The 27,522-nt window shown below is 38.4% G+C and overlaps 1 protein-coding gene and 1 pseudogene across 9 annotated transcripts in view; one reads left to right on the top strand and one right to left on the bottom strand.

Moving 5' to 3' along the window:
* The window catches only part of HFM1 (helicase for meiosis 1), a 137,510-nt gene that overhangs the window by 54,594 nt on the left and 55,394 nt on the right, over positions 1 to 27,522 (bottom strand). For all 9 annotated transcript variants that reach the window (XM_051857507.2, XM_070078056.1, XM_070078054.1 and 6 more), the window contains 10 exons: positions 26,063 to 26,154; positions 24,621 to 24,727; positions 24,483 to 24,530; positions 19,976 to 20,073; positions 19,760 to 19,891; positions 15,061 to 15,146; positions 14,755 to 14,838; positions 14,476 to 14,633; positions 12,572 to 12,675; positions 11,313 to 11,459 (listed from right to left, as the gene is read on the bottom strand). In XM_051857507.2, coding sequence (XP_051713467.2) covers positions 11,313 to 11,459; positions 12,572 to 12,675; positions 14,476 to 14,633; positions 14,755 to 14,838; positions 15,061 to 15,146; positions 19,760 to 19,891; positions 19,976 to 20,073; positions 24,483 to 24,530; positions 24,621 to 24,727; positions 26,063 to 26,154 — 1,056 coding nt within the window. The remainder of the gene's footprint in view (positions 1 to 11,312; positions 11,460 to 12,571; positions 12,676 to 14,475; positions 14,634 to 14,754; positions 14,839 to 15,060; positions 15,147 to 19,759; positions 19,892 to 19,975; positions 20,074 to 24,482; positions 24,531 to 24,620; positions 24,728 to 26,062; positions 26,155 to 27,522) is intronic.
* LOC138850305 (small ribosomal subunit protein uS5 pseudogene) lies at positions 4,893 to 6,219 on the top strand (annotated as a pseudogene).

Genomic DNA, 27,522 nt, shown 5'->3' with positions numbered 1-27,522 from the left:
ATTAGTCAACTTTTTGTTAAAACTTTTCATTTCTATGACAAAAACCAGGGGAAGGATAACTTGATAAGGAAAAGAGGTTTATTTTTGGCTCAAGATTATGGTGTACAAGGTTTAAGAGCTCCATTTGGCAATGACTTTCCTGCTGGCAGAGCCCTGAGGTGGCATAGAGCATCACACAGCAAGAAAGAAGGGGCACACATATCTGTGTCTACGTGATCTATTACAAAGCCATCAGTATTCAATCATATGGGCTCTAACCTGACAACCTAATCCAATCTAATCACCTCTAAAAAGCCCCACTCTCAAACACCATAATCGAATTAAGTTTCTATCTTTTTAGTACCATTAACATAAGATTTTATGGATGAAATGCCCGAGTCCAAGGGATAAATATTGAAGCCATAGCAGTTGGCTTCTTCTGAGGCATCTCCCCTTGGCTTATGAATAGCTCTTTCTCTCTTTCTCTTTGAGTCTTCAAATAGCTTTCCCTCCACATGCCTCTGTTTCCCAATTTGTTCTTGTTTTAAAAAAGTTATTACTTGAGGGACATAAAAACAGAAAAAGGCAGACATAGGAGCTCCTATCTGCTGTTTCACTCCTAAATGTGCACAACAGCTAAGGCTGGGTCAGACTTAAGCCAGGACCCAGCTCAATTGTGGGTGGCAGAAACCTAATTACTTGTACCATCACCTACTGCCTCTCTTAGTGCACATTAGTAGGAAACTATGATCAGAAGCAGAGCCAGGATTCAAACTCAGGCACTCTGATATGGGATGTGGGCTTCTCAAGAAGAGTTCTAACTGCTGCCACAAATACTCACCCCTGATATTCTTTATGTTATTGTAAATAATATTTTAAAAATCATGGCTTCTCTCTTTTTTTTTTTTTTACTGGTATGTAGTAATACAATTGATTAATAAAATTTTTAATTGAATTATAATTCCTACCAAACCATTTGTCCTTTAAAAACATACAATTTAGTGGATTTTCAGTATTTAGTGGATTTAGTAATTTAGTGGATTTTCATTGCCCAAGGCTGGGCAATGGTCAACATTATCTAATTCCAGAACATTATAATCATCATATATATAAATCTCCAGGTATTTCTTGGTAGTTACTCCCTATTTTTTCCAACCCCCAACCCCTGGTAACCATGAAAGTACTTTCTGTCCCTATGGATTTGCCTAGTCTAAGCATTTCATATAAACTGAATAATTTCTGGCCCTTTATAACCTGTTTCTATCATTTAATATATGTTTATAAGATTCATCAATGCTCTAACAAGCATCAGTAATTTTTCTTCTTCTTTTTCCTAAAGATTTATTTATTTATTTGAAAGGCATAGTTCCAGAGTGGCAGAGGCAGAGAGAGAGACAGAGAGGTCTTCCATCTGCTGATTCACTCCCCAGATGGCCACAATGGCCGGAGCTGTGCCAGTCCGAAGCCAAGAGCTTCTTCTGGGTCTTCCAAATGGGTGCAGAGGCCTAAGTACTTGGCCCATCTTCTACTGCTTTCGCAGGCCATGGTAGAGAGTTAGATCAGAAGTGGAGCAGCTGGGACTCGAACTGGCACCATATGGGATGCTGGCACTATAGGTGATAGCCTTATCTGCTATACCACAGTGCCCCCCCTTCTTTTTTTTTTTAAAGACTTATTTTATTTATTTGAAAAAATTACAGAGAGAGAGGTAGAGACAGAGAGAGAGTGGTCTTCCATCCACTGGTTCACTCCCCAAATGGCTGCAATGGCTGGCGCTGAGCTGATCCAAAGCCAGGAGCCAGGAGCTTCTTCTGGGTCTCCTACATAGTGCAGGCATCTAAGGACTTGGACCATCTTCTGCTGCTTTCCCAGGCATATTAGCAGTGAGCTGGATTGGAAGTGGAGCAGCCAGGACTCAAACTGGCACCCATATGGGATGCCAGCACTGCAGGCAGCAGCTTTAACCGCTACACCACAGCACCACTGGTTCACTCCCTAAATGGCTGCAACAGCTAGGGCTGGGCCAGGCCAAAGCCAGGAGCCAGGAGCCAGGAGCCAGAAGCCAGAAGCCAGGAGTTTCAACCAGGTCTCCCATGAGGGTTCAGGAGCCCAAGCACTTGGGCCATCTGCTGCTTCTTTTTCCAGGCCATTAGCAGGAGCTGGATCAGAAGTGGAAAAGCCAGAAAACAAACTGGCACTCATATGGGATGCTGGTGTCAAGCGGTGGCTTTATCTACTATGCCACAATGCTGGCCTCTTGATTATTATTTTATATAATCAATTTATACTCAGACATGTATTTATTCTTTCTAATGTTTTTCACTTCCTTTTGCACATCTATGTTTTCATCTGTAACCATTTTCCTCTAAGAAATTCCCTTTAGTGTTTATTTCAATGCAAGATGATAAACTTAGTAATAGTGATGAATTTATTTATTTTCTTTTCTATGTATCTACTTGACTTTCATTTTAAAGGATACTTCCGATGGGCATGGAAATCTAAGCTGGCAGCATGATGTTTTCCAGATTCATCCATTGTGTTGCAAATGACTGGATTTCTTTTTTTGTTGTTGTTGCTTTTTACCACTGTGTAGTATCCCATGGAGTACAAATCCCATAATTTCTTCCTTTGACTAACATTTAGGTTGATTCCATGTCTTAGCTATTGTGAATTGAGCTGCAATAAACATGGAGGTATAGATAGCTCTTTTATTTGCCAATTTAAATTCCCTTGGTTAAATTCCCAGGAGTGGAACGGCTGGGTTGTATGGTAGAACTATATTCATGTTTCTGAGTATCTCCAAACTATGTTCCATAGTGGCTTTACCAGTTTGCATCCCCACCAACAGTGGATTAGAGTACCTTTTTCCCTACATCCTCACCAGAATTTGTTATTTATTTCTATATGAAAACTATTCTAACTGGTGAAATCTCATGTGGTTTTGATTTGCATTTCCCTGATAGCTAGTGATCCTGAACACTTTTTCATGTGTTTGTTGGCCACTTGGATTTTCTCTTTTGAAAAATGTCTGTTTTGGCCGGCGCCGCGGCTCACTTGGTTAATCCTCCCCCTGTGGCACTGGTACTCCAGGTTCTAGTCCCGGTTGGAGCATCAGATTCTGTCCCGGTTGCTCCTCTTCCAGTCCAGCTCTCTGCTGTGGCCCGGGAAGGCAGTGGAGGAGGGCCCAAGTGCTTGGGCCCTGCACCCGCATGGGAGACCAGGAGGAAGCACCTGGCTCCTGGCTTCGGATCGGCGCGCCGTGCGGGTCGTACCAGCTATTTGGGGGGTAAACCAAAGGAAGGAAGACCTCTCTCTCTCTCTCTCTCTCTCTCTCTGTCTAAATCTGCATGTCAAAAAAAAAAAAAATGTCTTTTTAAGTCCTTGGCCCATCTTTTAAGTGGGTTGTTTGTTTTGTTGTTGTGGAGGTTATTGATCTCTTTGTAGATTCTGGATATTAATCCTTTATCAATTGCATAGTTTATAAATAATTTCTCCCATTCTGTTGGTTGCCTCTTCACTTTCCTGTTTCTTTTGCTGTACAGAAACTTCTCAATTTGATGTAATCCCAGTTGTTAATTTTGGCTTTGGCTGCTTGTGCCTCTAGGGTCTTTTCTAAGAAATCTTTGCCTGTGCCAATATCTTGCAGGGTTTCTCCGATGTTCTCTAAAAATTTGATGGTATCAGGTTGTAGATTTAGGTATTTAATCCACTTTGAATGGATTTTTGTGTAAGGTGTAAGGTAGGGGTCTCGCTTTACACTTCTGCATGTGGAATAGACTTAGCTCCTTGATCAAATATAAGTTGGTTGTAGATGTTTGGATTGATTTCTGGTGTTTCTATTCTGTTTCATTGGTCTGTCCACCTGTTTTTGTACCAGTACCAGGCTGTTTTGATTATAACTGCCCTGTAGTATGTCTTTTTTTTTTTTTTTTTTTTTTTTTTGACAGGTAGAGTGGACAGTGAGAGAGAGAGACAGAGAGAAAGGTCTTCCTTTTGCCGTTGGTTCACCCTCCAATGGCCGCCGTGGCCGGCACGCTGCGGCCGGTGCACCACGCTGATCCGAAGCCAGGAGCCAGGTGCTTCTCCTGGTCTCCCATGGGGTGCAGGGCCCAAGCACTTGGGCCATCCTCCACTGCACTCCCTGGCCACAGCAGAGAGCTGGCCTGGAAGAGGGGCAACCGGGACAGAATCTGGCGCCCCAACGGGGACTAGAACCCGGTGTGCCGGCGCCACAAGGCAGAGGATTAGCCTATTGAGCCATGGCGCCGGCCTGTAGTATGTCTTGAAATCTGGTATTGTGATGCTTACAGCTTTGTTTTTGTTGTATAAGATTACTTTAGCTATTTGAGGTCTCCTGTGCCTCCATACGAATTCCAGCATCATTTTTTCTAGATCTGAGAAGAATCTCTTAGGAATTTTGATTGGTATCGCATTGAATTTACAAACTGCTTTTAGAAGAATGGACATTTTGATGATACTGATTCTTCCAATCCATGAACATGGAAGATTTTTCCATTTTTTTGTATCTTCTTCTATTTCTTTCTTTAATGCTTGGTAATTCTCATCATAGAATCTTTGACAACCTTGGTTAAGTTTATTCCAAGGTATTTGGTGGTTTTTTTTTTTTTTTTTTTTTTTGTAGCTATTATGAATAGGATTGATCTTAGAAGTTCTTTCTCAGCCATGGCATTGTCTGTGTATACAATAGGAAAATCATTTAAATGTCTGTATAGATTTTAATTTTCTGGTGAAATTTTCAATCCTTTCATATATTTATTTTCCAGAAAAAAATCAATCATAATTTTACATTCTTTAAATGCTATCTCAACTATTGAATCATCTACAAATCTGACTCACTGTCTTTAAATAGTTGCTTATCATTTTTTCTCCAAGAGAACACCAAATGGTGGATGATGCCAGTGCAGCACAAAGGCCTGAAGGCCCTGGAATGGAAGGTCTTAGTGGCTTCTATGGAGGCTTTGGCAGTAGCATCACAGGCCACAGTTACAGCTGTGGTTGGGGCTGGAGCTGAGGTCAAGGAGCTTGCATTGGCAAGCCTTACTAAGGACAAGAAGTGGTTTCATAACAACAGGAGTCACTGTGCACTTACTCCTCATGTAGGATCTCTGTCCTTAATGTGTTCTACAATGTGAATTAATGCTATAACTAGTACTCAAACAGTATTTTACACTTTGTGTTTCGGTGTGGGTGCAAACTGTTGAAATCTTTACTTAATTTATACTAAATTGATCTTCTGTATATAAAGAGAATTGAAAATGAATCTTGATGCGAATGGAATGGGAGAGGGAGTGGGAGATGGGAGGGTTGCGGGTGGGAGGGAAGTTATGGGGTGGGGAAGCCATTGTAATCCATAAACTGTATTTTGGAAATTTATATTTATTAAATAAAAGTTAAAAAAAAAAAAGAAGTGGCTTCATGTCACCAAACTGGGCTGCCTGGTTAAGGACAAGAAGATTAAGTCCCTGGAGCAGATCTACCTCTTTTCCCTATCCATCAAGGAGTCTGAGATCATCGATATTTTCCTGGGAGCATCCCTCAAGGATAGGTTTTCAAGATTATGCCAGTGTAGAAGTAGACGAAAACTGGACAGTGGACCAAGTTCAAGGAATTTCTTGCCATCAGGGACTACAATAGTCATATTGGCTTGGGTGTCAAGTACTCCAAAGAGGTGGCCAATACCATCCCAAGGGCCATCGTCCTTGTTAAGCTCTCCATTGTGCCCATGAGGAGAGGCTACTGGGGGAACAAGAGCAGAAAACCCCACACTGGGCCTTGCAAGGTAATCAGATGCTGTGGCTCTGTGCTGGTGCCTCATTGCTGCTCCCAGAGGCACTGACACCATCTCAGCCCTGTGCCCAAGAAGCTGCTGCTGATGGCTGGCATTAAGGACTGTCACACCCCAGCCAGGGACTGCACTGCCACCCTGGGCAACTTCACCAAGGCCACCTTTGCTATCTCCAAGACACACAGCTATCTGATCCTCAGCCTCTGGAAAGACATTGTGTTCACCAAGTCTGCCTATCAGGAATTCACTATCTTGTAAAGACTCACACCAGAGGGTATGTGCAGAGGACCCAGGCTTCAGCTGTGGCTACAGCACGGGTTTTTACACAAGAAAAATAAAGTGAATTAAGCCCGTTTTAAAAAATAGTTGATTATCAGTGATATAATGTTGCCTCTTTGCAGGCCTCATGATTTTTTAGCATAAGGTAAACATAAGGTAGACATTCTTTCTGTAGGTTCCAGATGGGATTTCCCTTTTCTTCTGTCAAGCAACATGGTTTACAGATGATCACATAAAGGCAGGATTGTGGAACCTTTTTTTCTGCCAAAGGCCATTTGGATATTTAGAATATCATTTGTGGGCCATACAAAATTACCAACTTAAAATTAGCCTGCTATAGATTTACTAAATTTCAAGTCTCATCTGTGGTTACTTTGGCAGGGCCAGACCAAATGATTTCTTGGGCCTTATAAGGCCTATGCACCAGATGTTCCCAATCTCTGTTACAAGGCATGGCTTATCTAGACTTTTAATTAAGAACTTGTGGGTCAAGGCCAGTGTTGTACTGGAGTGGGTTAAGCTGCTGCTGGTGATGCCAGCATCCCATGTTACAACACCTATTGGAGTCCCAGCTGCTCTGCTTGGGAAGGCAGCAGAAGATGACCCAAGTCCTTGGGCCTTTGCCACCCATGTGGGAGACCTGAATGACATTCCAAGCTCCTAGCTTCAGCCTGGCCCAATCCCAGCTGTTGTGGCCATTTGGGGTCTGTCTGTCTGTCTGTCTCTCTCTCTCTCTCTCTCTCTCCCACACACACACACACACACAGTGTGTGTGTGTCTCCCTCTTTCTCTGATGCCCTGTCTTTCAAATAAATAAATATTAAAAAAAAAGAATCTATGGGTTATGGGCAGGCATTGTGGTGCAGCAGATTTAGTCTCTGCTTAGGATGCCTGTATCCCATACTGGAGTGCCTATCTGAGTCTCGGCTCCTTTGCTCCAGATCCAGCTCCCTGTCAATACATCTTGGAAGACAGCAGATGATGGTCCAAGTGTTTGGGTCTCTGCTACCACATGGCTGACCCAGATGGAATTCCAGGCTCCTGGCTTTTGTACAGCCCAGCCCTGGCTATTGTGGGTATCTGGGAAGTGAACAAGCATAATGGAAGACCTCTCTTTCTCTCTTTATCCCTTTCTCTGTGTGTCACTCTGCCTTTTATGTATGTATGTATGTATGTGTATATATGTGTGTGTATATATATATATATATATATATATATATATTTCTTTTTTAAACTTATGGCTCAGGGCCAGTGCTGTGGCATAGTGGGTTAAGCTGCCATCAGTAGTGCTAGCATCCCATGCGGCTGCCATTTCAAGTCCCAGCTGCTCCACTTCCAATTCAGATCCCTGCTAATGTGCTTGGAAAAGCAGTAGAGTATGGCCCAAGTCCCTGGGCCATTGCACCCACACGGGAGACCTGGATGAAGTTCCATTGCACCCACATGGGAGATAAAGTTCTTGGCATGGCTCAGCCCTGGTCATTGCAGCCATTTGGGTGAGTGAACCAGCAGACGGAAGATCTGTGTGTGTGTGTGTGTGTGTGTGTTTCACCCTTTCTATAACTCTGACCTTCAAATAAAAATAAATAAATAAATAAATAAATAAATCTTGCCCCCCTCCTTTTAATAAAAAAAAAAAAAGAACTCATGGGTCTTTTACTCTTTAGCCCTCACTGGAATGGCTTTCCCCTCTGTGGAATTTCAATTCCTTTACTTATTGTTTCCACAGATCTCTAATGTCCTAAAAATTACCATTTTTTAAAACTTAAATGGATTTTTATAGTTGCTGCTGTAGGAGTATTAGTTTATCACAAATTACTACATCTTGTCCAGTAAAAGAAGCTCTTCTGTGTTCTTTAAAGAGGAAAGAGATGAGTACTCATGGGCTCACAGCATAATTCTAAAGGTGCTTTCTCCCACCATTCTCTGCAGTTACTGTCTATCATGATAACTACCAACACTATTCAGACAGCATAACTATTGAGGATACCTTGAGAGCTGATACTCTCACATTCCCTAGTATTGTTAATTGCTTCATATACTGGGCCAAAGTGGTGAAAACAGAACCAAGTGAATGAGGAAGAATTGTATGGTAGAATTCCTATGCCTCAAATGTTAACAATGTTTATTGTTCTTTTTTCTTTTTAGATTTGTCTATGGAACCATGTAAATATTTCACATTATTATAAAAAAAAGAATTTTAAAAAAGCTACTTATAACATTATAAATACTATAAACAATATAACAAAATAAAATAAACAATATAATATACTTATAAAAAATATAAAATATATAGCATAGCCATATACAAAGGATCTATTCCAAGTGATTTAATACACATTAGCTATACATACCTAGTAAGATATATTCTCAGAAGAAAAATATCTGCAAAAAATCTTCAATCTTAATAATTATAATAAGAGTGATGGTTTGGTATTGATTGCTATTCCCACACTGTTTACTGTATGTATAATGTGCATAATGATAGAAAGGAGATATAGATAATTGACTTTAAGGATAAATCTTACACACTTGAATTTGATCTGTACATATAAGTATGAATTACATGAGAGGTTTTAAAAAATTAATAGAAAGTGCACATTATTTTCCAATTGCACTTTTCATGAACTTTTTGAAGTACTCTTGTAAGCATAAATATAGTAATTTTTTAAAAGATTTTTTTTTTGACGGGCAGAGTTAGACAGAGAGAAAGGTCTTCAGCCCCCAGATGGGCGCTGTGGCTGGTGCGCTGCGCCGATCCGAAGCCAGGAGCCAGATGCTTCCTCCTGGTCTCCCATGCAGGTGCAGGGCCCAAGCACTTGGGTCATCCTCCACTGCCTTCCCAGGCCACAGTAGAGAGCTGGACTGGAAGAGGAGCAACTGGGACAGAATCCAGCGCCCCAATAAGGACTAGAACCCGGGGTGCCAGTGCCGCAGGCAGAGGATTAGCCAAGTGAGCCGCAGCCCTTAAAGATTTTATTTATTTATTTGAGAGGTAGAGTTACAGAGGGACAGAGTGAGACAGAAAGGTGTTCCATCTGCTGGTTCATTTCCCCAGATGGTCACAAGGGTGAACTAGGCTGATCAGAAGCCAGGAGCCAGGGGCTTCCTCCAGGTCTCACACATGGGTACAGGGGCTCAAGGACTTGGGCCATCTTCTGCTTTCTTAGGCCATAAGCAGAGAACTGGATTGGAGGAGGAGCAGCCGGGACTCGAACTGGCACCCAAATGGGATGCTGGCACTGCAGGTGGAGGCTTAGCCTACTATGCCACAGGGCTGGCCCTAGTACAGTGTATTTTATCTTTAAAAAACAATCACATATTTCCTAACTCTTGCAGGGAAAAAAATCTAAGAGATAATGATCACTCAATGATAATGAGCTCCTTTAAGACACAGAATGTGGTTTCAGGAAACTATTATCATTAAAATATATCAAGGCTCCTTAGAGGAAAAGCTTGTTTGGGGTCAGAAGCTAAGCCTATACAAGATGAGCCTGGAAAAACATAACACTGTATAGCAAGGAAGCCGAAAAAACTACCAGAGACATGTCAAAAGGATTCAGGAACCAATGTGGTGTAACTAAATAGTATCAAGATTATATATTCTAGTACTGGTTGGGGCGCCAGGTACTAGTCCCAGTTGCTCCTCTTCCAGTCCAGCTCTCTGCTGTGGCCTGGGAGGGCAATGGAGGATGACCCAAGTGCTTGGGTCCCTGCACCCACATGGGAGACCAGGAGGAAGTACCTGGCTCCTGGCTTCGGACTGGTGCAGCACCGGCAAGAGCAACCATTAGGGGAGTGAACCAACGGAAGGAAGACCTTTCTCTCTGTCTCTCTCTTACTGTCTAACTCTGCCTGGAAAAAAATTTTAAAAAATTAAATTAAATTAAAAAGAAGATTATATATTTCGTGGCTAGTGCCGTGGTGCAGTAGGTTAATCCTCTGCCTGCAGTGCCGGCATCCCATATGTGTGCCAATTCTAGTCCCAGCTTCACCTTTTCCAATCCAGCTCTCTGCTGTGGCCTGGGAAAGCGGCAGAAGTTGCCCTAAGTCCTTGGGCCCCTGCACCCACATGGGAGACCGGCAAGAAGCACCTGGCTCCTGGCTTCAGATCAGCACAGCTCTGGCCGTGTGGCCACTGGGAAGTGAACTAACAGACGGAAGACCTTTCTCTCTATCTCTCCCTCTCATTGTCTGTAACTCCACCTTACAAATAAATAAACAAAAAAATCTTTAAAAAAAAAAAAAAGATGATATATCTACATTTATGGGACAGGAAGTTAAACACTGACTCAGTACTGGGTGACAGTAAATAGGTTGTTTTATATATAAAAACAATATAGTTACTTTTAAAAATCCTTACCATTTACAAATACACACTGAAACATTTACATATGAAATGTACATTATGTGAGGTTTCAAAATGTGGAAGGGGAAATTAAAGAGAAGTATAGATAAAACAATATTAGCCATTAATTGATCATTGCTTAAGGTGAGTAATGAATATTTGAGGATTCATAATACATGTTTGTCTACTTTTGTATATTTTTGAAAATTCCCATAACAAAAAAATTTATTTTCATCCTAGTTTGTTTCGTCAAATCTGCAGATTCTTGTACATCACTTGCTCTCCCCCACTGACAATGGCTGTGAGAGTGGAGTGGGTATGGAGAAGGGAAAATGGGGGCTTGTGTTGAGGCATACTGGGTCTAGTTTCCTGTCAACAGTGATGCCAGCATCCCATATGGGTGCCAGCTGCTGCATTTCCAAAGCAGCTCTGTGCTAATGGCCTAGGAAAAGCAGCAGAAAATGGTCCAAGTACTTGGGTCCCTGCCATGCATGTGGGAGACCCGGAAGAAGCTCCTGGCTCCTGGCTTCAGCCTGCCACAGCCCTGGCCATTGCAGCCATCTGGGTAATATACCAGTGGATAGAGGATTCCTCCATTCTTTTCTGTCTCTGTCTCTTCCTCTCTCTATGTAACTATGACTTTCAAATAAATATTTTTTAAATGGAAAATGTGTATCGAAAGAGTAACCAAATAACTTATGCCCCAAGTATCACCCCAGTTTGACAAATACTGACTATGAGACAGAATTTCTACTATACATTATTACGGCAATTATTATAAAGCCTAAACATCTAATTCCACAGTATCTATAATCTGAGTGAAGCACTATAACACTGATTCTCCTCCCCAGCCATATTGGTACTTTAATATAAAATTAAATAGTAAATAGAGCTATTTACCTTTATTGGGTCCTGCTATAGTAGATCTATCTGACTGCTTAGAATGGGAAACCTCTGTTTCTGATTTTCTTCCCATAATTACTTGATTTTCAGATCTCTTGGGTTTTAAGTAAAAGACCGAAAATTTCTGCTGAATATCAAGTCCAACTGGAAAAATAAGAAAAGTATACAAATGCTTATATGAGACCACACAATTACTTTCATATCTCCTTAATTATTAAAACTTCTAGGATTAAATAGTTCAAAATATTAAAAGGATTTTAAAAAGGCTAAAACATGTGGTGAATTGGGTCAACGCTGTGGTGTAGTAGGCTAAGCTTCTGCCTTTGGCACCAGCATCCCACATGGGCACCAATTCATGTCATGGGTGCTCCTTTTCCAATCCAGCTCTCTGTTTATGGCCCGAGAAAGCAGTATAAGATGGCCCAAGTGTTTGGGTCCCTGCACCTGTGTGGAAAACCTGGAAGAAGCTCCTGCCTCCTGGCTTCCGATCAGATCAGCTCCAGCCCTTGTGGCCATTTGGGGAGTGAACCAGTGGATGAAAGATCTTTCTCTCCATCTATCCCTCTCTCTGTCTGTAACCCTACCTCTCAAATAAATAAATCTTTAAAAAAAATTAAATTTAAAAATGTGACAAATGAAAATTTATAAATCATCATCATAAAAATAAAAATCAAGAGCCTGTGTTGTGGTACAGCAGGTTAAGCCACCACCTGTTTGAGTCCTGGTTGTTCCACTTCTGATCCAGTTCCTTGTTAATGGGCTTGGGAAATCAGCATAAAATGGCCCAAATGTTGGCCCTTGACATCCATATAAGAAAGCCAAATGAAGCTTCTGGCTCCTGGCTTCAGCCTGGCCCAGTCCTGGCCATTGTGGCCATTTGGGGAGTCAATCAGAACATGGAAGTTTTATCTCTGTTTCTCTCTGTCTCTTCCTTTCTCTCTGTAACTCTGGCCTTCAAATAAATAAATATTTTTAAAAAATAAAAAATAAAAATTAATGTTCCTACAATAACTGAAATGTAACTATTTAGGAAGATTAAAATACTTATAAGCAGATAAATTGCAATTATACTGTCCTGGTTCATGCTATTTATTATATATCTAAATACTTAAACTTCTTTTAAAGTTCATTAATGTTAATCTAAATATATTATTTTTATATACTATCAGCTTTGTTATTTTTATGTTTGAGCATAAACAAAATAATTTTAAGTGATATCATATGCATTGATGTCCTCATTACTTCAATTAACTTACCAAAATCAGAACTAATTAGATTTATGCTAAGATCTTCAGATTTAAGAGCTCTCTTCACATCAATCTTTTTAGTCCAATTTCCAGTTTTTAGCAAAACAGAATCCCTGAAAAATAGTAATGTAAAATTCATTGAAGTAACATATTAATCTTCAAGGTCTAATTGCTCCTAAGATAGGTTCTCTCTCATAGTAAACTATTCCAACTACAATTTTCATAACTATAAGGGAACTTGAAAAGATTTGTGGTGAGGTGAACATTGTGGTACAGTGGGTTAGGCCATTGCTTGGCATGCCCACATCCCATATCAGAGTGCTGATTCAAGTCCTAGCTACTCTGCTTCCAATTCAGCTTCCTGCTAACATACCTTGGGAGGCAGGAGATGATAACTCAAGTGTTTGGGTCCCTGCCATCCTTGTGGGAGACCCAGATGGAGTTCCAGGCTTTTGGCTTCAGCCTGGCTCAGACCTTGCTGTTTTGGGCACTTAAGGAGTAAACCAGCAGATGTAAGATTTCTTTCTCCCTCCGCCATCCCCTTTTCTCTCTGTTGTTCTGCCTTTCAAGTGGATGAAAATAAACTTTTTTTTAAAAGTTCATGGAAAAATAGAATCAGAAGATAAGTTTATTTTAGTGAAGTATTTTAATCCATGCATAATCTTTTCATAATGTTCATTTTCCATAAACGTTTTGAAGATCACTCATATAGCAGATTACAAGTTACATTAACTCATTTAAAGTTCACCTGGTATATATAGTTGGTATAAAGAAAACACATGAGCTTGTTCATAAATTCACTACTACTGTAAACTCACTATACATAAGTTACAATAACTGGAGAGAACTATTTCAATAGTATCTTTTAAATTGATTTGAAATCATTTGTACCCAATAACATCACACAAACTAGCAACCAATTTTATGACTGAACTTATTTTAAATCACCTCCTATATTCAGGGTTATCATGAGATTTGGGATTTGGCAGTCATAGATACATACAATGCATATTCTGTAGTTATTGGAGTGCAGTTACCAGTGAAACTGGTATGCCATTAATCACTGTAGTAACATTAGGAGCCACGCATGAAGGTATCCTTCAGTATATTGACAACAATAAAAGATTCCCATTTCAGAGTCACTGTCATTTCTCAACTTTAAGTACAGTAATTTGGTTAGAAGCACAGGCCTCTGAAGTTGAAGTGCTTGGATTGAAATCTAACTAGCTACATGACCTTGGCCAAAGTGATAATGTTTTCTCTTTCTCAATTACCTCCTCTACAAAATGTGGATGATGATAGCCCCTGTCTCATATAAATATTAAAAGATTTAATATTTGATTCCTACTAAGTGTTCAAAAGCTATAGCTGATAATTATAGAATTTGCTTATGGCATCCTAGAAGAAAATCATATTTGGGAAAAAAAGTCTAAGTAAAAATGAGAGAACAGCATGCTAGAGAACTAGGTGTAACAGAGGATATTTCCTTTATATATATGATCTGGTTGCATGGATCCTAAAATGGAGCTATGGTGGTCTGTTGGATTTTAATTTGGAAATAAAGATACACATTGAGATGAGTAGGAGGAAGACTGTGCAAAGGGTAGTAAAACCATGAATGACATCATCAGAACATCAGCAAAAAAGCCTCCTAATAGTTATTTATTCACTTGTTTCAGACTTTAATAACAGACTTCATATTTTATTAATTTGAACATTAACATAACAATCTAAACAACAGACCCAATGTTAATACCTTTATTAATAAACACAGAAACTGTCCCAATTTAGTCCCAGGAAAATATAATTTCATTGATACCAAAGTGGTCTTATTACTCTTTTTTTTCAGTAGAAATTTTCTTTTACAGCATATGCTTATAAATAAAATAAAATATCAGAACTTCCATACTTACATAATTTTGTACTTAAAAACTACTTGATTATCTGCATCACCTATGATCAAGGTAGCAGAGTGAGAATCTGGTGCTGTTCTTTTAGTTTGCAGTTGTTCAAAGTTTCTTAATATAATGGTCACTAATATTTCTGCGATGGTATCATCATACCTTGCAATCTTCAAAAAAAAAAAAAAAAGAGGAATAACAAGTGTTAAAAATTAACCATATTACTCATACTCAGCTCTAACCCTAATTATGAAAAGACACTCAAAATATTTAGGAAACAAAAATATTTACCTGCTTTACTTCAAGTTCATATTTTGGTAGATACATTACAGTTTCTTTTATCTGAGTTCCAAATGGAGGATGTCTATTTAAAACCTAAACACAATTTTATCATTAGATTTGTACAACATTTAGGATTATTTTAGTAACAAGTTTTTAAATAAATAGCTTTAATATAATATTTATCACCTAAAACTTTGGTACAATAAAATACTTATGACTATTAAAAGGGAAATAATTTTAGTAGAAATAAAAATAAAAAAGTTAGGAATTTAGATAGAATTCAAGTAACATCATGAATAAGTGAATATTAAATACCAGTTCAAGTTCTCTTGCATCTGTTTCTTCTATTTTTTTAAAGGAAGTCAAACCTGCATTTACCATGACATTTGACAGTGTTATACCTATGGAAAAGTAATCAACCAATAATTTTTAAAATAATCTACTTTAAATAAAATCTATACTTATTTAATAACTTTAATAAAAAAGATAAAGATTCAATCAAATAACTACTTTGGCTTGGATGTGGTCTGAATGTGTGCCAGAGGCTGGGTGCTGGTGTTTATGTGGTGGAACATTTTAAGAGGTAGGACCTAGTGGAAGGTAATTGTGTCATTGAAGGCTCCACACTCATAAATAGATTAACACTGGTCTTGAGAAATAGGCTGGTCTGACAATAGTTCCTTAAGAGAATGGGCTGTTAAAAAGGCATTTCTTTCTTACCATGTCAACTCTACCACAAGTGATCCCACCGTTGTCATGCCATTGTTATAATGCACACACCACAGAGAATGCTGATGCTAAGCTCTTAAATCTCCATAACTGTGAGCTAGGTCAGCTTTTCTTTATTATGTGCCAAGCTTCAGGTGTGTTGGTTTAGCAACACAAACAGATTTATTTTGAGTTGTGACATCATTCACCTATTTGTACTTATTTTTTTAAATTGAAATAAGATACATATTTTATAAAAAAAAGAGGAATTCTATGGTCCACTTGATGACTGAATCCTTATGGTTTTACTCTAGGAGGAAACTTCAAAAACTTTACAGAAAATGAGATTAAAAATATATTTTGGTGCAAAAAAATTTGAAATGCATGATTATTTTTTCATAATATACATTTCCATAAACTCTCTGAAGACTTTGTATGCTTGAGTTCCAAAATTTTTACATCAAAATAAACTTTTTTAAATTGTTATTAGAGAGACAGAGAGCAAACATTCCCACCTACTGGGTCACTACTGCCGCCTAAAATTGCCAGAGCTGGGCCAGAGCCAAAACCAGGAGTTGGCAACCCAATCCAGGTCTCCTTATATTGATGGTAGGAACTCAACTACTGAAGCCATCACTGCTACTTCCCAGGGTCTGCATTAGCAGGAAGCTGGAATCAGGAGCTGAAGCTAGGATATAAACCCAGGTACTTTGATGTGGGATGTGTGTCCTAACTGGGATTTTTACCACTAGCCAAAAACACACCTCAAAATAAATTTATCTTTTAGTTCCATTTTTTCATAAACATTCTAAAGTACTCTCGTATGTTTTCCATAGGGTGAGCACCAAGAGATGTGTACTTTTATACTTAACATTTGAAAGACCACATGATTCACAGATGGGAATATTATTCATGAAGTTATGACTCTGTGCATTTGTTTTAGAAATATAGTTCTGGGGGCCAGTGCTGTGGCACAGTGGGTAAAGCCACTGCCTGCAGTGCTCACATCCCTTATGGATGCTGGTTTGAGTCCACGCTGCTTCACTTCCAATCCAGCTGTCTGCTATGGCCTGGGAAAGCAGTAGAAGATGCCCCAAGTCCTTGGGCCCCTGCACCCGCACGGGAGACCCAGAAGTCCTTGGCTCCTGGCTTTGGATCAGCACAGCTCCAGCCATTGCAGCCATCTGGGGAGTAAACTAGTGGATGGGAGACCTCTTTCTCTCTCTCTGCCTCTAACTCTCTGTAATTCTGCCTTTGAAATAAACAAATATTTATATTTAAAAAATATAGTTCTGTTTCTGAACTGAATCATATAATTTTATTTTTATTGTCTAAAACTTTCAATGTTTTTCCATTGCATTTAGAGGAATGTGTTAATTCCATTATAAGGGATAAATTTCCTTGCCTATAATGACTTGTCCTTAGCCTATCTCTCCCATCTAATTTCCTACTACTTCCTCCTGCTGACTGCTCTAGCCACACTGGATTTTAAATTGTTCTTTAAATATATAAAGTTAATTTTCATATTTGGATCTTTTTTGTTTTCCTTATGCTTTCACAAGGTAGAATTTAAAATTTGTATACTCTTACGAAAAAAATTATCAAATTCCTGCAATAGAAGATAGTGTCAAGAATACAAAATTCCATCTGTCTAAGGCACATGTATTAATGGTGAAGACATGATATCTTTGTTTCCATATTCATATCTATAACTATTCTTGAGAATTTCTTTTACTCATTCTTGACATAGCTTCTGGTTGCACATTTCAAGTTTCTCTCAAAATTTTGCTCTTTCAAATCTTTTAATTTATAGTCACTGTTCAAAATCAATTTGTATTCATTATTTTTTAATGAAGGTCAATAAAAACTTGCTTTTTTTGTTTGGACTTTCTTACTTTTATATTATGTAATGTTTTCTGGACAATATTTGCTTTTTTCTGTTTATCTGTACTGTACTGAGTATGTATAAAAACAGGTTAGTGTTTGCTAATCTGGAAGAGACAAAATGCAATGGATGCCTAAACTGACATAGTTTAGGAAGTCAGAAAGACTATCCTTTTTTTTTTTTTTTTGACATGTAGACTTATAGACAACGAGAGAGAGACACGGAGAAAGGTCTTCCTTCCATTGGTTCACTTCCCAAATGGCCACTCCAGCTGGTGCTGCACCCATCCGAAGCCAGGAGCCAGGTGCTTCCTCCTGGTCTCCCATGCAGGTACAGGGGCCCAAGCACTTGGGCCATCCTCTACTGCCCTCATGGGCCACAACAGAGAGCTGGACTGGAAGAGGAGCAACCAGAACTAGAACCTGGCACCCATATGAGATGCCGGCGCCACAGGCAGAGGATTAGCCAAGTGAGCCACGGCGCCGGCCCCGACTAGCCTTTACAATTATAATGAAATGGATTTGTAATCATTAACCTAATTTCAAAATTTTCTGTAAGTTGCTATTTTCTTAACTATTGCATGAAACCACCTTGCCAAATCAAAAGTCTTGCCTCTTACCAGCTATTTGGTGGGGTCTAACACCTCACTGATTTCAAATTTCATGGAAATAAAAAGTACAACTTCCTCTAAAAACCATTAAGAGGTACATGTGCAAAAGAATAACCAGACAATTTCTAAAGATTCATTATATAATTTTTAATGTCCCAAACATGCATATAAATAGTAAAACTACGGCCGGCACCGTGGCTCAATAGGCTAATCCTCCGCTTAGCGGCGCCGGCACACCGGGTTCTAGTCCCGGTTGGGGCGCCAGATTCTGTCCCGGTTGCCCCTCTTCCAGGCCAGCTCTCTGCTGTGGCCAGGGAGTGCAGTGGAGGGTGGCCCAAGTGCTTGGGCCCTGCACCCCATGGGAGACCAGAATAAGCACCAGGCTCCTGGCTTTGGATCAGCGCGGTGCGCTGGCCGCAGCGTGCGGGCCGCGGCAGCCATTGGAGGGTGAACCAACGGCAAAAAGGAAGACCTTTTTCTCTGTCTCTCTCTCTCACTGTCCACTCTGCCTGTGGGGGGGGGGGGGGGGAACACAACACTAACAAGGCTGTCAATCATAGAATAATAGGCCTGTTTTATAACTCTAACTATCTAAGATGGAGGAGAGTCACAAAGTCAGAAGTACCAAACTGCAAACTGTCGGTGTTCTTTAGTCAGATCCCAGTCTTTGCAAATGATACCCAATAGTTTTTCAGTGCATACCCAACAGGCAAGAAGTCATCAAGCAATCTTTTATCTACAGAATATTTATGAAGATCAGTTTTCATATCCTACTGTTATTGAAAATAGAGTAAGGTTAAAGATACAAATAAGTGATATAATTTTCTGAAATTAATTAAGATTGGTCAGACTGCTAGCTCTGGACTGTGTCATTGAGATCAGTCATAAAAGTGGAAGAGAGGGGCTGAAATTTGACCTGTTGGTTAAGATGTTTATATCCCATACTGAAGGGCCTGTGTTTATTCTAGTTCATTCTAGCTCCTGATTCCACTTTCTGTTAATGCAGCAGATTATTGTTCAAACAGCTGGGTCCTTGTCACCCACATGGGAGACCTGGATCGTGTTTCTGACTCCCAGCTTCAGTCCCATCCTAGTCTGTTATTGCAGGCATTGGAGGATTGAACTAGCAGCTGAAAGTGTACTCTCTCTTTCCCTCTCAAATAAGATAAAAGTGAAACATACTATCACAGTTAACTAATTACTATAATAAAATTTCACCCTTGGAGCTGGTGCTGTGGTAGCATAATGAGTAAAGACACTACCTGTGATACTGGCATCCCATATGAGTGCCCGTTCATCCAGCTGCACCACTTCTGATGTAGCTCCCTGCTAATGGCCTGGGAAAAGCAGTGGAAGATGGCCCAAGTATTTGGGCCATCTCACCCACATGAGAGACCAGGATGAGGCTCCTGGCTCCTGGCTTCAGGCTGACCCAGTCCTGGCCATTATGGCCACCTGGGGAGTCAACCAGCTGATGGAAGATCTCTCTCTGTCTCTCCCTTTCTCTCTCTCTCTGTAACTCTGACTTTCAAAATAAATAATTTTTTTTTAATTTTACCCTTGGTATTGAGAACAAATTTTAAAATGAGGGCATTAATTATTATTAATATTCTCATGCACTAATTCAGCTGATTTCAAATGGAATTCTTTAAATAGGAGCAAATGAAAGATTTTCAGAAGTACAAATATCATTTAGGCCTAGAAATGTTTTTCTTAGAGGTCTATAATCACCATAGAATAATGTTCCTAACAGTGAAATATGAAATATATTTCAAGACATTGCCAAGCTTCCTGCCCGTATCAGTACTTACCAATTTTTTCCAACTGTTTGGAAACATGCAGAGAGTTTTCCCAAAGTTTACACCTAAAACATTTAGCTAAAATTAAACTATTCAGTAGGATGGTAAACTTGTTTTCCTGAGCAGCCACAAAATCTGATAACCCTAAAAAGAAAAAGTTTCCAAAATTAAATTCAACATAACAGTTTACTAGAAAAGTATTGAAAATATATTATTCCGTTAACATACATCTTGTAATTCGTGAGCCAGTTCTGAAAATTTTTGCTGTATCTTGTGTCAAAGCAAAATCTTGAAAGGGAATGCATCCTAGTTGAGCCTGAATAAGACTAGAGAAAAGACAAATTTCATTATTTTCTGTTAAAAGTTACTGTCTCACAATATTTGACATCACTGTTTGAAGTATTCTTTCTTAAAATTCCTCTCAGTCTTGATTTCTGAGATACTCCATGATTCATATATTGCACTATCATTGATATTTTCCCCCAGCCTTAAAAATTCAGTCCTTTTCCTATTTTTCTTTATTCACTCAATTTTCTTCCCCCAAATCTCATTTTTTCCCTCAGAACTTACTTATACTGTTACTTTAATCTCAATACATCTAAAATTACCATATTCTCCTCTAATACACATCTGCCTTTCAGCTCTACTGTTTCTTTCCAAGTTAATATAGGAAAATAATAAACTTTGCATTATTAATATTTATTAAGTGCCTACTAAATATGTATTAAGCTACCTGCTGGTTATCTACTTAAAGTAGGCCAGTCATAGAGTTCAGTGCTGAAGAATTTGTTCAACATATGAAGGATGGTATTAGTTTGTTATCTGAAACTAGCACTTGCTTGACCATAAAATTTGGGGGATGGTTGTAAGAGGGGTTCAAAGATGCTATTGTTTATTATGCCTACTATAGCCTAGGTTCTTTGCTATCTGTCTCTACTATTTACTTAATCTAACCAGATATTGATATGAAAATTGCCCATTTCTAACTAAAATTACTGGATATGTGTTACTCTCTTGGGGAAAGAGACATCTCTTGATAAGACAAAAACTAGTCAGGTGTTCAAACAGATATAATAGAATAGTTACACCTAATGGTTTAGTTTTAGAAGAGGATATATAAAAATAGAAAAAAGCAATCAAAATGTGTTTAAAGCTACATGGTTTATTAAAAAAGATAAAACTGATGGGAAAATGTTGAAGAGATACTTTTAGATAATGGATAAATAAAACTTGTGAAGCACAAATGTGGGTTATACACAAAGTTTCTGGAGTAAGACTTTTGAACTAATATTTATATCTAACAGTAATATTTCTTTTTTTTAAAGATTTATTTCATTTATTTGAAAGTCAGAGTTACAGAGACAGGTAGAAACAGAGAGAGAGGTCTTCCATCCACTGGTTTACTCCCCAGATGGCTGCAATGGCTGGAGCTGAGCTGATCCAAAGCCAGGAGCCAGGAGCTTCCTCTAGGTCTCCCACGTGGGTGCAGGGGCTCAAGGACTTGGGCCATCTTCTACTGCTTTCCCAGGCCACAGCAGAGAGCTGGATCGGAAGTGGAGCAGCCTGGACTAGAACTGGAGCCCATATGGGATGCTGGTGCTTTAGGCCAGGGCTTTAACTCGCTGCTCCACAGCACCGGCCCCTCAGTAATATTTCTTTTAATAAATAGGACTCTTTTCAACATCATATTTCCTGTCAGAAGCCTTATTATAAAAAGCAAAAATAAAAAGGGATGAGAAGGAAAATGGGAATGTATTTCAGTAGGTACAGAACCAGAGCAGGGCTTTCTGTTTCTTTCCACCACCAAGATAAGGTGAGCATTGATGTCCTGTGATCTTACCTTCTTGAGCCTGTCCTCAGCAGAAATAGAAGCTTCACAGCCTCACGTGAGTTTGAGCACTCCTGTCATCTCAACTAATGGGGCAGAATTATTTGGTAGTTAAGTAATAACTAAGTCATTATTGTAAGGATTAATGAGATAGGTATTGATTCAGTGGGGATTAGTTTCAACAATGATCAGATTATCTTGGTTTAAACATAAAGGTTAGATTTTTGAGTTAAGCAGGCAAAGGCTTGGTATCATGACTGTATTTCACATTCTATGAGCTCTATGAAAAACACCAGTTAAAGAAATCAGAACTAGTGCTGAAAAGGGAAGGCATAAGGGTTAAAAGCATAAAAAGGGGCCGGCACTGTGGTATAGTGGGTAAAGCTGCCGCCTGCAATGCCAGCATCCCACATGGGCACCAGTTCGAGTCCCAGCTGCTTCACTTCCGATCCAACTCTCTGCTATGGCCTGGGAAAGCAGTAGAAGATGGCCCAAGTCCTTGGGTACCTGCACCCGTGTGGGAGACCCAGAAGAAGCTCCTGGCTCCTGGCTTCAGATAAACACAGCTCTGGCCATTGAGGCCATCTGGGGAGTGAACCAGTGGATGGAAGACCTTTCTCTCTCACTGCCTCTCCTTCTCTCTATGTAACTCTGACTTTCAAGTAAATAAATAAATCTTAAAAAAATCATACAAAATTTTTTTAAGTCTTAAATTGAAAGGGCAGAAACTTGGACAATTTAAAAATTAATATGATTAACATCTACTTGAATAACAGACCTAAAATTTTGCAAAGCAACAGGGATATGACAAAGCCATGAAAGTGGCAACTATGAGCCATCATCACCTACTGAACAACTGAAAATATATTTGTATTAATAAAAATCCCCTCCCCCCCCAATTACATACATTCTCTCTGTTTTTGGCTAAGCTTAAATAACATGCACAAAGCTGGGAAATGATAATGGCGATCTAAATTATGATATGTATAAAGCCATTAATTTTTAAATGTGACAGCCTCAATCAGAAGAATGTATTTTCCAATTTAAGGCAAAGTAACAGAAGCATTGAAATTGCAAAGAAAGTGTTCCCAAAGATTATCTTGATTTAAATTGACTCAATAATTGAAGAAACTGCAAAAAAACATTGAGAGAATCAAGAACTCCAGGTTCTAGTTTTAGCTCAGTTGCCCATATGGTAATATCTGGTCATTACTCACTTAATTTGTGAAATGAAAACACTGGGCTATAAGAAGTTTCCTATGCTCCCTGGGGATATTCAAGTTTCTGAGAAATACAGTTAAGGAACAGAATATTAACTTCTGTGATACAGGCTATAGATTCACCAGACAAATTACATACAACAGTGTGAAGGTATTAGGGATATAAAATTCAGTGAGATGTTAGGAAGGATCCCAAAGAAAGAATGACTTCCTCTAGCTAAGGAGGAAAAAATTATTTGGCTAACTGGTTTTACTGAGCAATATAAAACTATTATTTCATCATAACTTGGAACACTTAAATCAAAAGGTTCTGCCATTGGAGGGTGAACCAACAGCAAAAGGAAGACCTTTCTCTCTGTCTCTCTCTCACTGTCTACTCTGCCTGTCAAAAAATAAAAAATAAATAAAAAAAGAACCTAAGTACTCAGAAAATCAAGCACTTAGTAGAATAGAAAAGAATATCATTGTGTTTGTAATTGCAAACTGGGTAAAAGTCACAGATTTCAGAATAATTTTAGTTTACTCATCCAATTACTATTCCTCTGTATACACTTGCCAGTCTTGGCAGAAGAGTCATTCACAATATACACATTCCTTCACTCATATTTTTGCTTACACTATTTGTCTTTTCCAGAATGCTATCACCATACAGTAGACATTCACTACATGTGTTTTCATTATTTTTATATGCACAGTTCTTATTCAGGGTAACTTGAACTATTCTGATGATGAGAAGCATAAGAAGCAGATCATCCTGCCTCAACAGAATACACTTTCAACAAATATTTATTGATAAAAAAAAAATTACTCACAATTTACCAATTTTAATTTAAAATCTGAGATTTCTTAGAAATTAATTTCACAGGGGCCAGTGTTGTGGCATAGTAGGTTAAGATCCTGCCTGTGCTGCGAGCATCCATCCCATAAGGGCACTGGTTTGTGTCCCGGCTGCTCCAATTCCAAGACAGCTCCCTACTGATGGCTTGGGAAAGCAGTGGAAGATGGCCCAAGTTCTTGGGCCCTTGCACTCTGGGAGACTGGGAAGAAGCTCCTGGCTCCTGGCTTCGGATGGGCCCAGCTTTGGCCATTGAGGCCATTTGGGGAGTGAACCAGCAGTTGGAGGAAATCTCTCTCTTGTTCTACCTCTGTGTCTCTGTAACTCTTTCAAATAAATAAATAAATAAATGTTTTAAAAAATTAATTTCACACCTACTTCTGACTTCATTTACATAAATATGTTATTTTTGTATTAAATAAAAGAAATTCTGGGCTGATGCTGCAGTGCAGCGGGTAAAAGCTCCAGCCTGTAGCACCAGGATCCCTTATGGGCACTGGTTCGAGTCCCAGATGCTCCATTTCCAATCCCTGCTAATATGCCTGGGAAAGCAGCATGAGATGGCCCAAGTCCTTGGGTCCCTGCACCCACATGGGAGACCTGGAGAAAGCTCCTGGCTCTTGGCTTCAGATCAGTCCTGCTCAGGCCATTGCAGCCATTTGGGGAGTGAACCAGCAGATGGAAGATCTCTCTCTCTTTCTCTCTCTTTCTAACTCTCTCTGTAACTCAGCTTTCAAATAAATAAAGTAAAAAAAATTTTAAAAATTTAAAATGTTTTAAAACTAAAAAAAACATAAATACGAATCATGATCCAATATTTAGTATTTTAAAACACTTAAAAATTTTATTTACCAGTTTACTTTCATTTCTCTTGTTTTAATCCTTCCTTCCATTGGAAATCTGTAAACAGAAACATAGGACAAAACCTTTAGCATTATTTAACTAAATAAAACATCTTAAAATTATTTAAAACATACATAATTTCTGTACCTGATAGTTATCCGATTTGGATCTTTGTTCAAAGTATTCAGTGTTTTCTTTTCACTTATTCTTAACTGTATATCTAGAAATTCCTTGCAGCTGGCTATCATTGTGACCTATAAAATTTCAGCATTTGTTCATTTAATGAAAAGTACATTTTTTACTTCTTTCTTGTCATTCTCTTTCTTTGAAAATATTTTTGTGCTGCCTTGGGCCATCATAGATTTATTAATTAACCTAACAGAGTTAAAATCTTACACATTTTGTATATTTAAAGATTCATTTATTCACTGACAAATGTCAGAAAACCATGACATATAATGTGGTTAGATACTAGGGCTATACCAATAAGACTGTAAAGATTAACAAGACAAAATTTAAAATAGTCCAGTGCCTACTGCACAGTAATAAGCACTCAATAAATAATTGTTTTTGTTGATTCTGTTATTCATCCTGCTATAGTTTCCAAATGATTATCCCAATTGAGGCTTATTTATTAATGGAAAGAATGCTTTAGACATTAATAAACTTGCATTCTAGAGCCTTGTTCTGCTGGTAGCTGGATATGGCACTTTGTACTTTGGTTTCCCACATCTGTAAAATGGAATTAACAGTTGCTCTAATTGTCACATACTTGCTGAAGTAAAGATGTGATGTATTAAAGTTTGTATTACTTATATCTAACTCTTAATTCATTCTTAAGCATAATATTTATATGAAAATAGAAACCTTCAGCTTTTCATCAATTTTTGCTCACATGACTCCTTAACAACTGGAATCCCATTGTGCAGTTTTAAGTATAATAATCTTATCTCAATATTTTACACAAAAATGAATGGTTAAAATTTCAGAACAAATATTTTCTTTTATAAATATATTGTTTCATATTCATGTCTCCAGGAAAAGGAGAAAGGATCAATGCAGTTACCAGGCATCAACAATATGCATCTGATCTGTCCATTACTGCAGTCACAAAGTTGTTCCTACTATTCTCCATTTCTCTATTATCAGCTCTTTCTTCTGGGTTACTATCAATACTATTCTATTTCCACTGCTATTGATATTTGGATGCGAAAGACTTAGAATTACTGCCAATATATGGCACACATGCTGCAACTCCTTGTCCTTCATTGATGGCAGATATCCTAATCTATCAAGCCACATTGTCTGGGATCTTTTGCACATATTACACTGCCAAGGTAATCAGCATTATTGTGTATATTGTAAGGTAGTTGTCATAGCTACTTTGGGTATGTATATAAATTTTCTTAGCTATGATGAAATAGAACTGAAAATATAATATTTTCAGAGGTACACTAGGGAAGATATAAGTATTATAATAATGCTTTCCTTTCTGCTCATTCTTAAATTATATGAGATATAATATTGTTGTTTCACCAATATTATTTTATACTATATCTTTATTTATTTTCTAGTGAAAATTAATTTACCAGATCTGATAAAGTTTCTCTTCCATTGATTTTATGAAATTTCTTCACTGTGTCAAATGTAATATAATACCAAGCCATCAATCTTCCTGCCTCTGTGAGAATAAAAACATTCCTTCCATTAGCTGAAAGAAGTTGTTTTTTAATCAGTTTAACAAACACTTCCTTAGTATCTACTTTGTGTCTTTAATGATACCAGGCACAAATGACACACCCAAAAAAATGTAGAAGACACAATCTTCAGAATTTATAAATTGGTTAGAGAGATAACCACATGGGAAATCATTAACAAAATTCAGTGAATGGTAACATTTACATATAAACTTAAGTAGGGAGGAAACTGGTCAGACTTGGTTAGAATTCTTGTTCCTTCATTTATCATGTTAGCAGATGATCACATACAAATTATTTTACCAATTTCTCAAGGCAATGTGAAGTTTTTTTGAAGAAGATTAAATGCAATTCAAAAATACATATATAGTACTTGGCATAGTGCCTAATGTTTAATAAATGTTGTCTACTTTTATTTCTAAAACCTGACAGAGACATGACAGGGTTTTGAAATGCTATTTAAAAAAGTTTAGGGGCCGGTGTTGTGACTTAACAGATTAAGCCTTTACCTGCAATGCCAGCATCTAATATGGGCACTGGTTGGAGTCCCAGCTGCTCCACTTCCAATCCAGCTCCCTGCTAATACACCTGAGAAAGCAACTGAGGATGGCCCAAGTCCAGACCCAGAAGAAGCTGCTCCTGGTTCAGCCTGGGCCAGCCCTGGCTTTGTGGTCATTTGGGGAGTGAACCAATAGATGGAAGATCTATCTCCCTTTCTCTTTTTCTTTCTCTTTCTCTTTCTCTCTCTCTCTTTTCTCTGTAACTCTGCCTTTCAAATAAATAAAATAAATCTTTTTTTTTAAAAGAAGTTTAGACTTTGGAACTGATTTGTAAAATGACAGAGGACCACTTAAGATTCTTGAGCAATATTTTAATTAAACTTGTTTGAAAATAAACTGTTTCTTAAATCAGTAGGAGATTGGTTGGGGATGGGAGATGGGAGAGTGGAGGTGAGTAATTGATGGAATGGAATTCATTCAAGACATTACTGGATTCAACTATAAGTTATCTAGAAACATTCCAAAGAATTTTAAGCCCTGTGAGCATACACAGAAAACAGCTGTGAGAGGAAAGTGGCATATCATTCCTCAAGGAAAGGGCTAACATTTATATATGTGTCAACATCTATGGCATTCCAACTGAGTACTAGAAATCAAGTACATGGTACAACAGATAGACCTAGCCATCAGAAAGTAAAAAGGAGATATGCCAGCTGTAAGGCTACTTTCTTAATCAGGAGCCTGTTGAATATATTTAGCCTAATTATGAGTAAAATGGTGAGTCATAAAAAGAAGTTTCTGAGAAAAGTATGTGAGATGTTAGGGAACTAGCATGCCTTTAGGGTATTTTTT

Source organism: Oryctolagus cuniculus, chromosome 7, assembly GCF_964237555.1.
Source record: "Oryctolagus cuniculus chromosome 7, mOryCun1.1, whole genome shotgun sequence".
NCBI lineage: Eukaryota > Metazoa > Chordata > Mammalia > Lagomorpha > Leporidae > Oryctolagus > Oryctolagus cuniculus.
The sequence above is the reverse complement of the archived record's forward strand: the minus strand, read 5'-3'. Positions and strand labels throughout refer to the sequence as shown.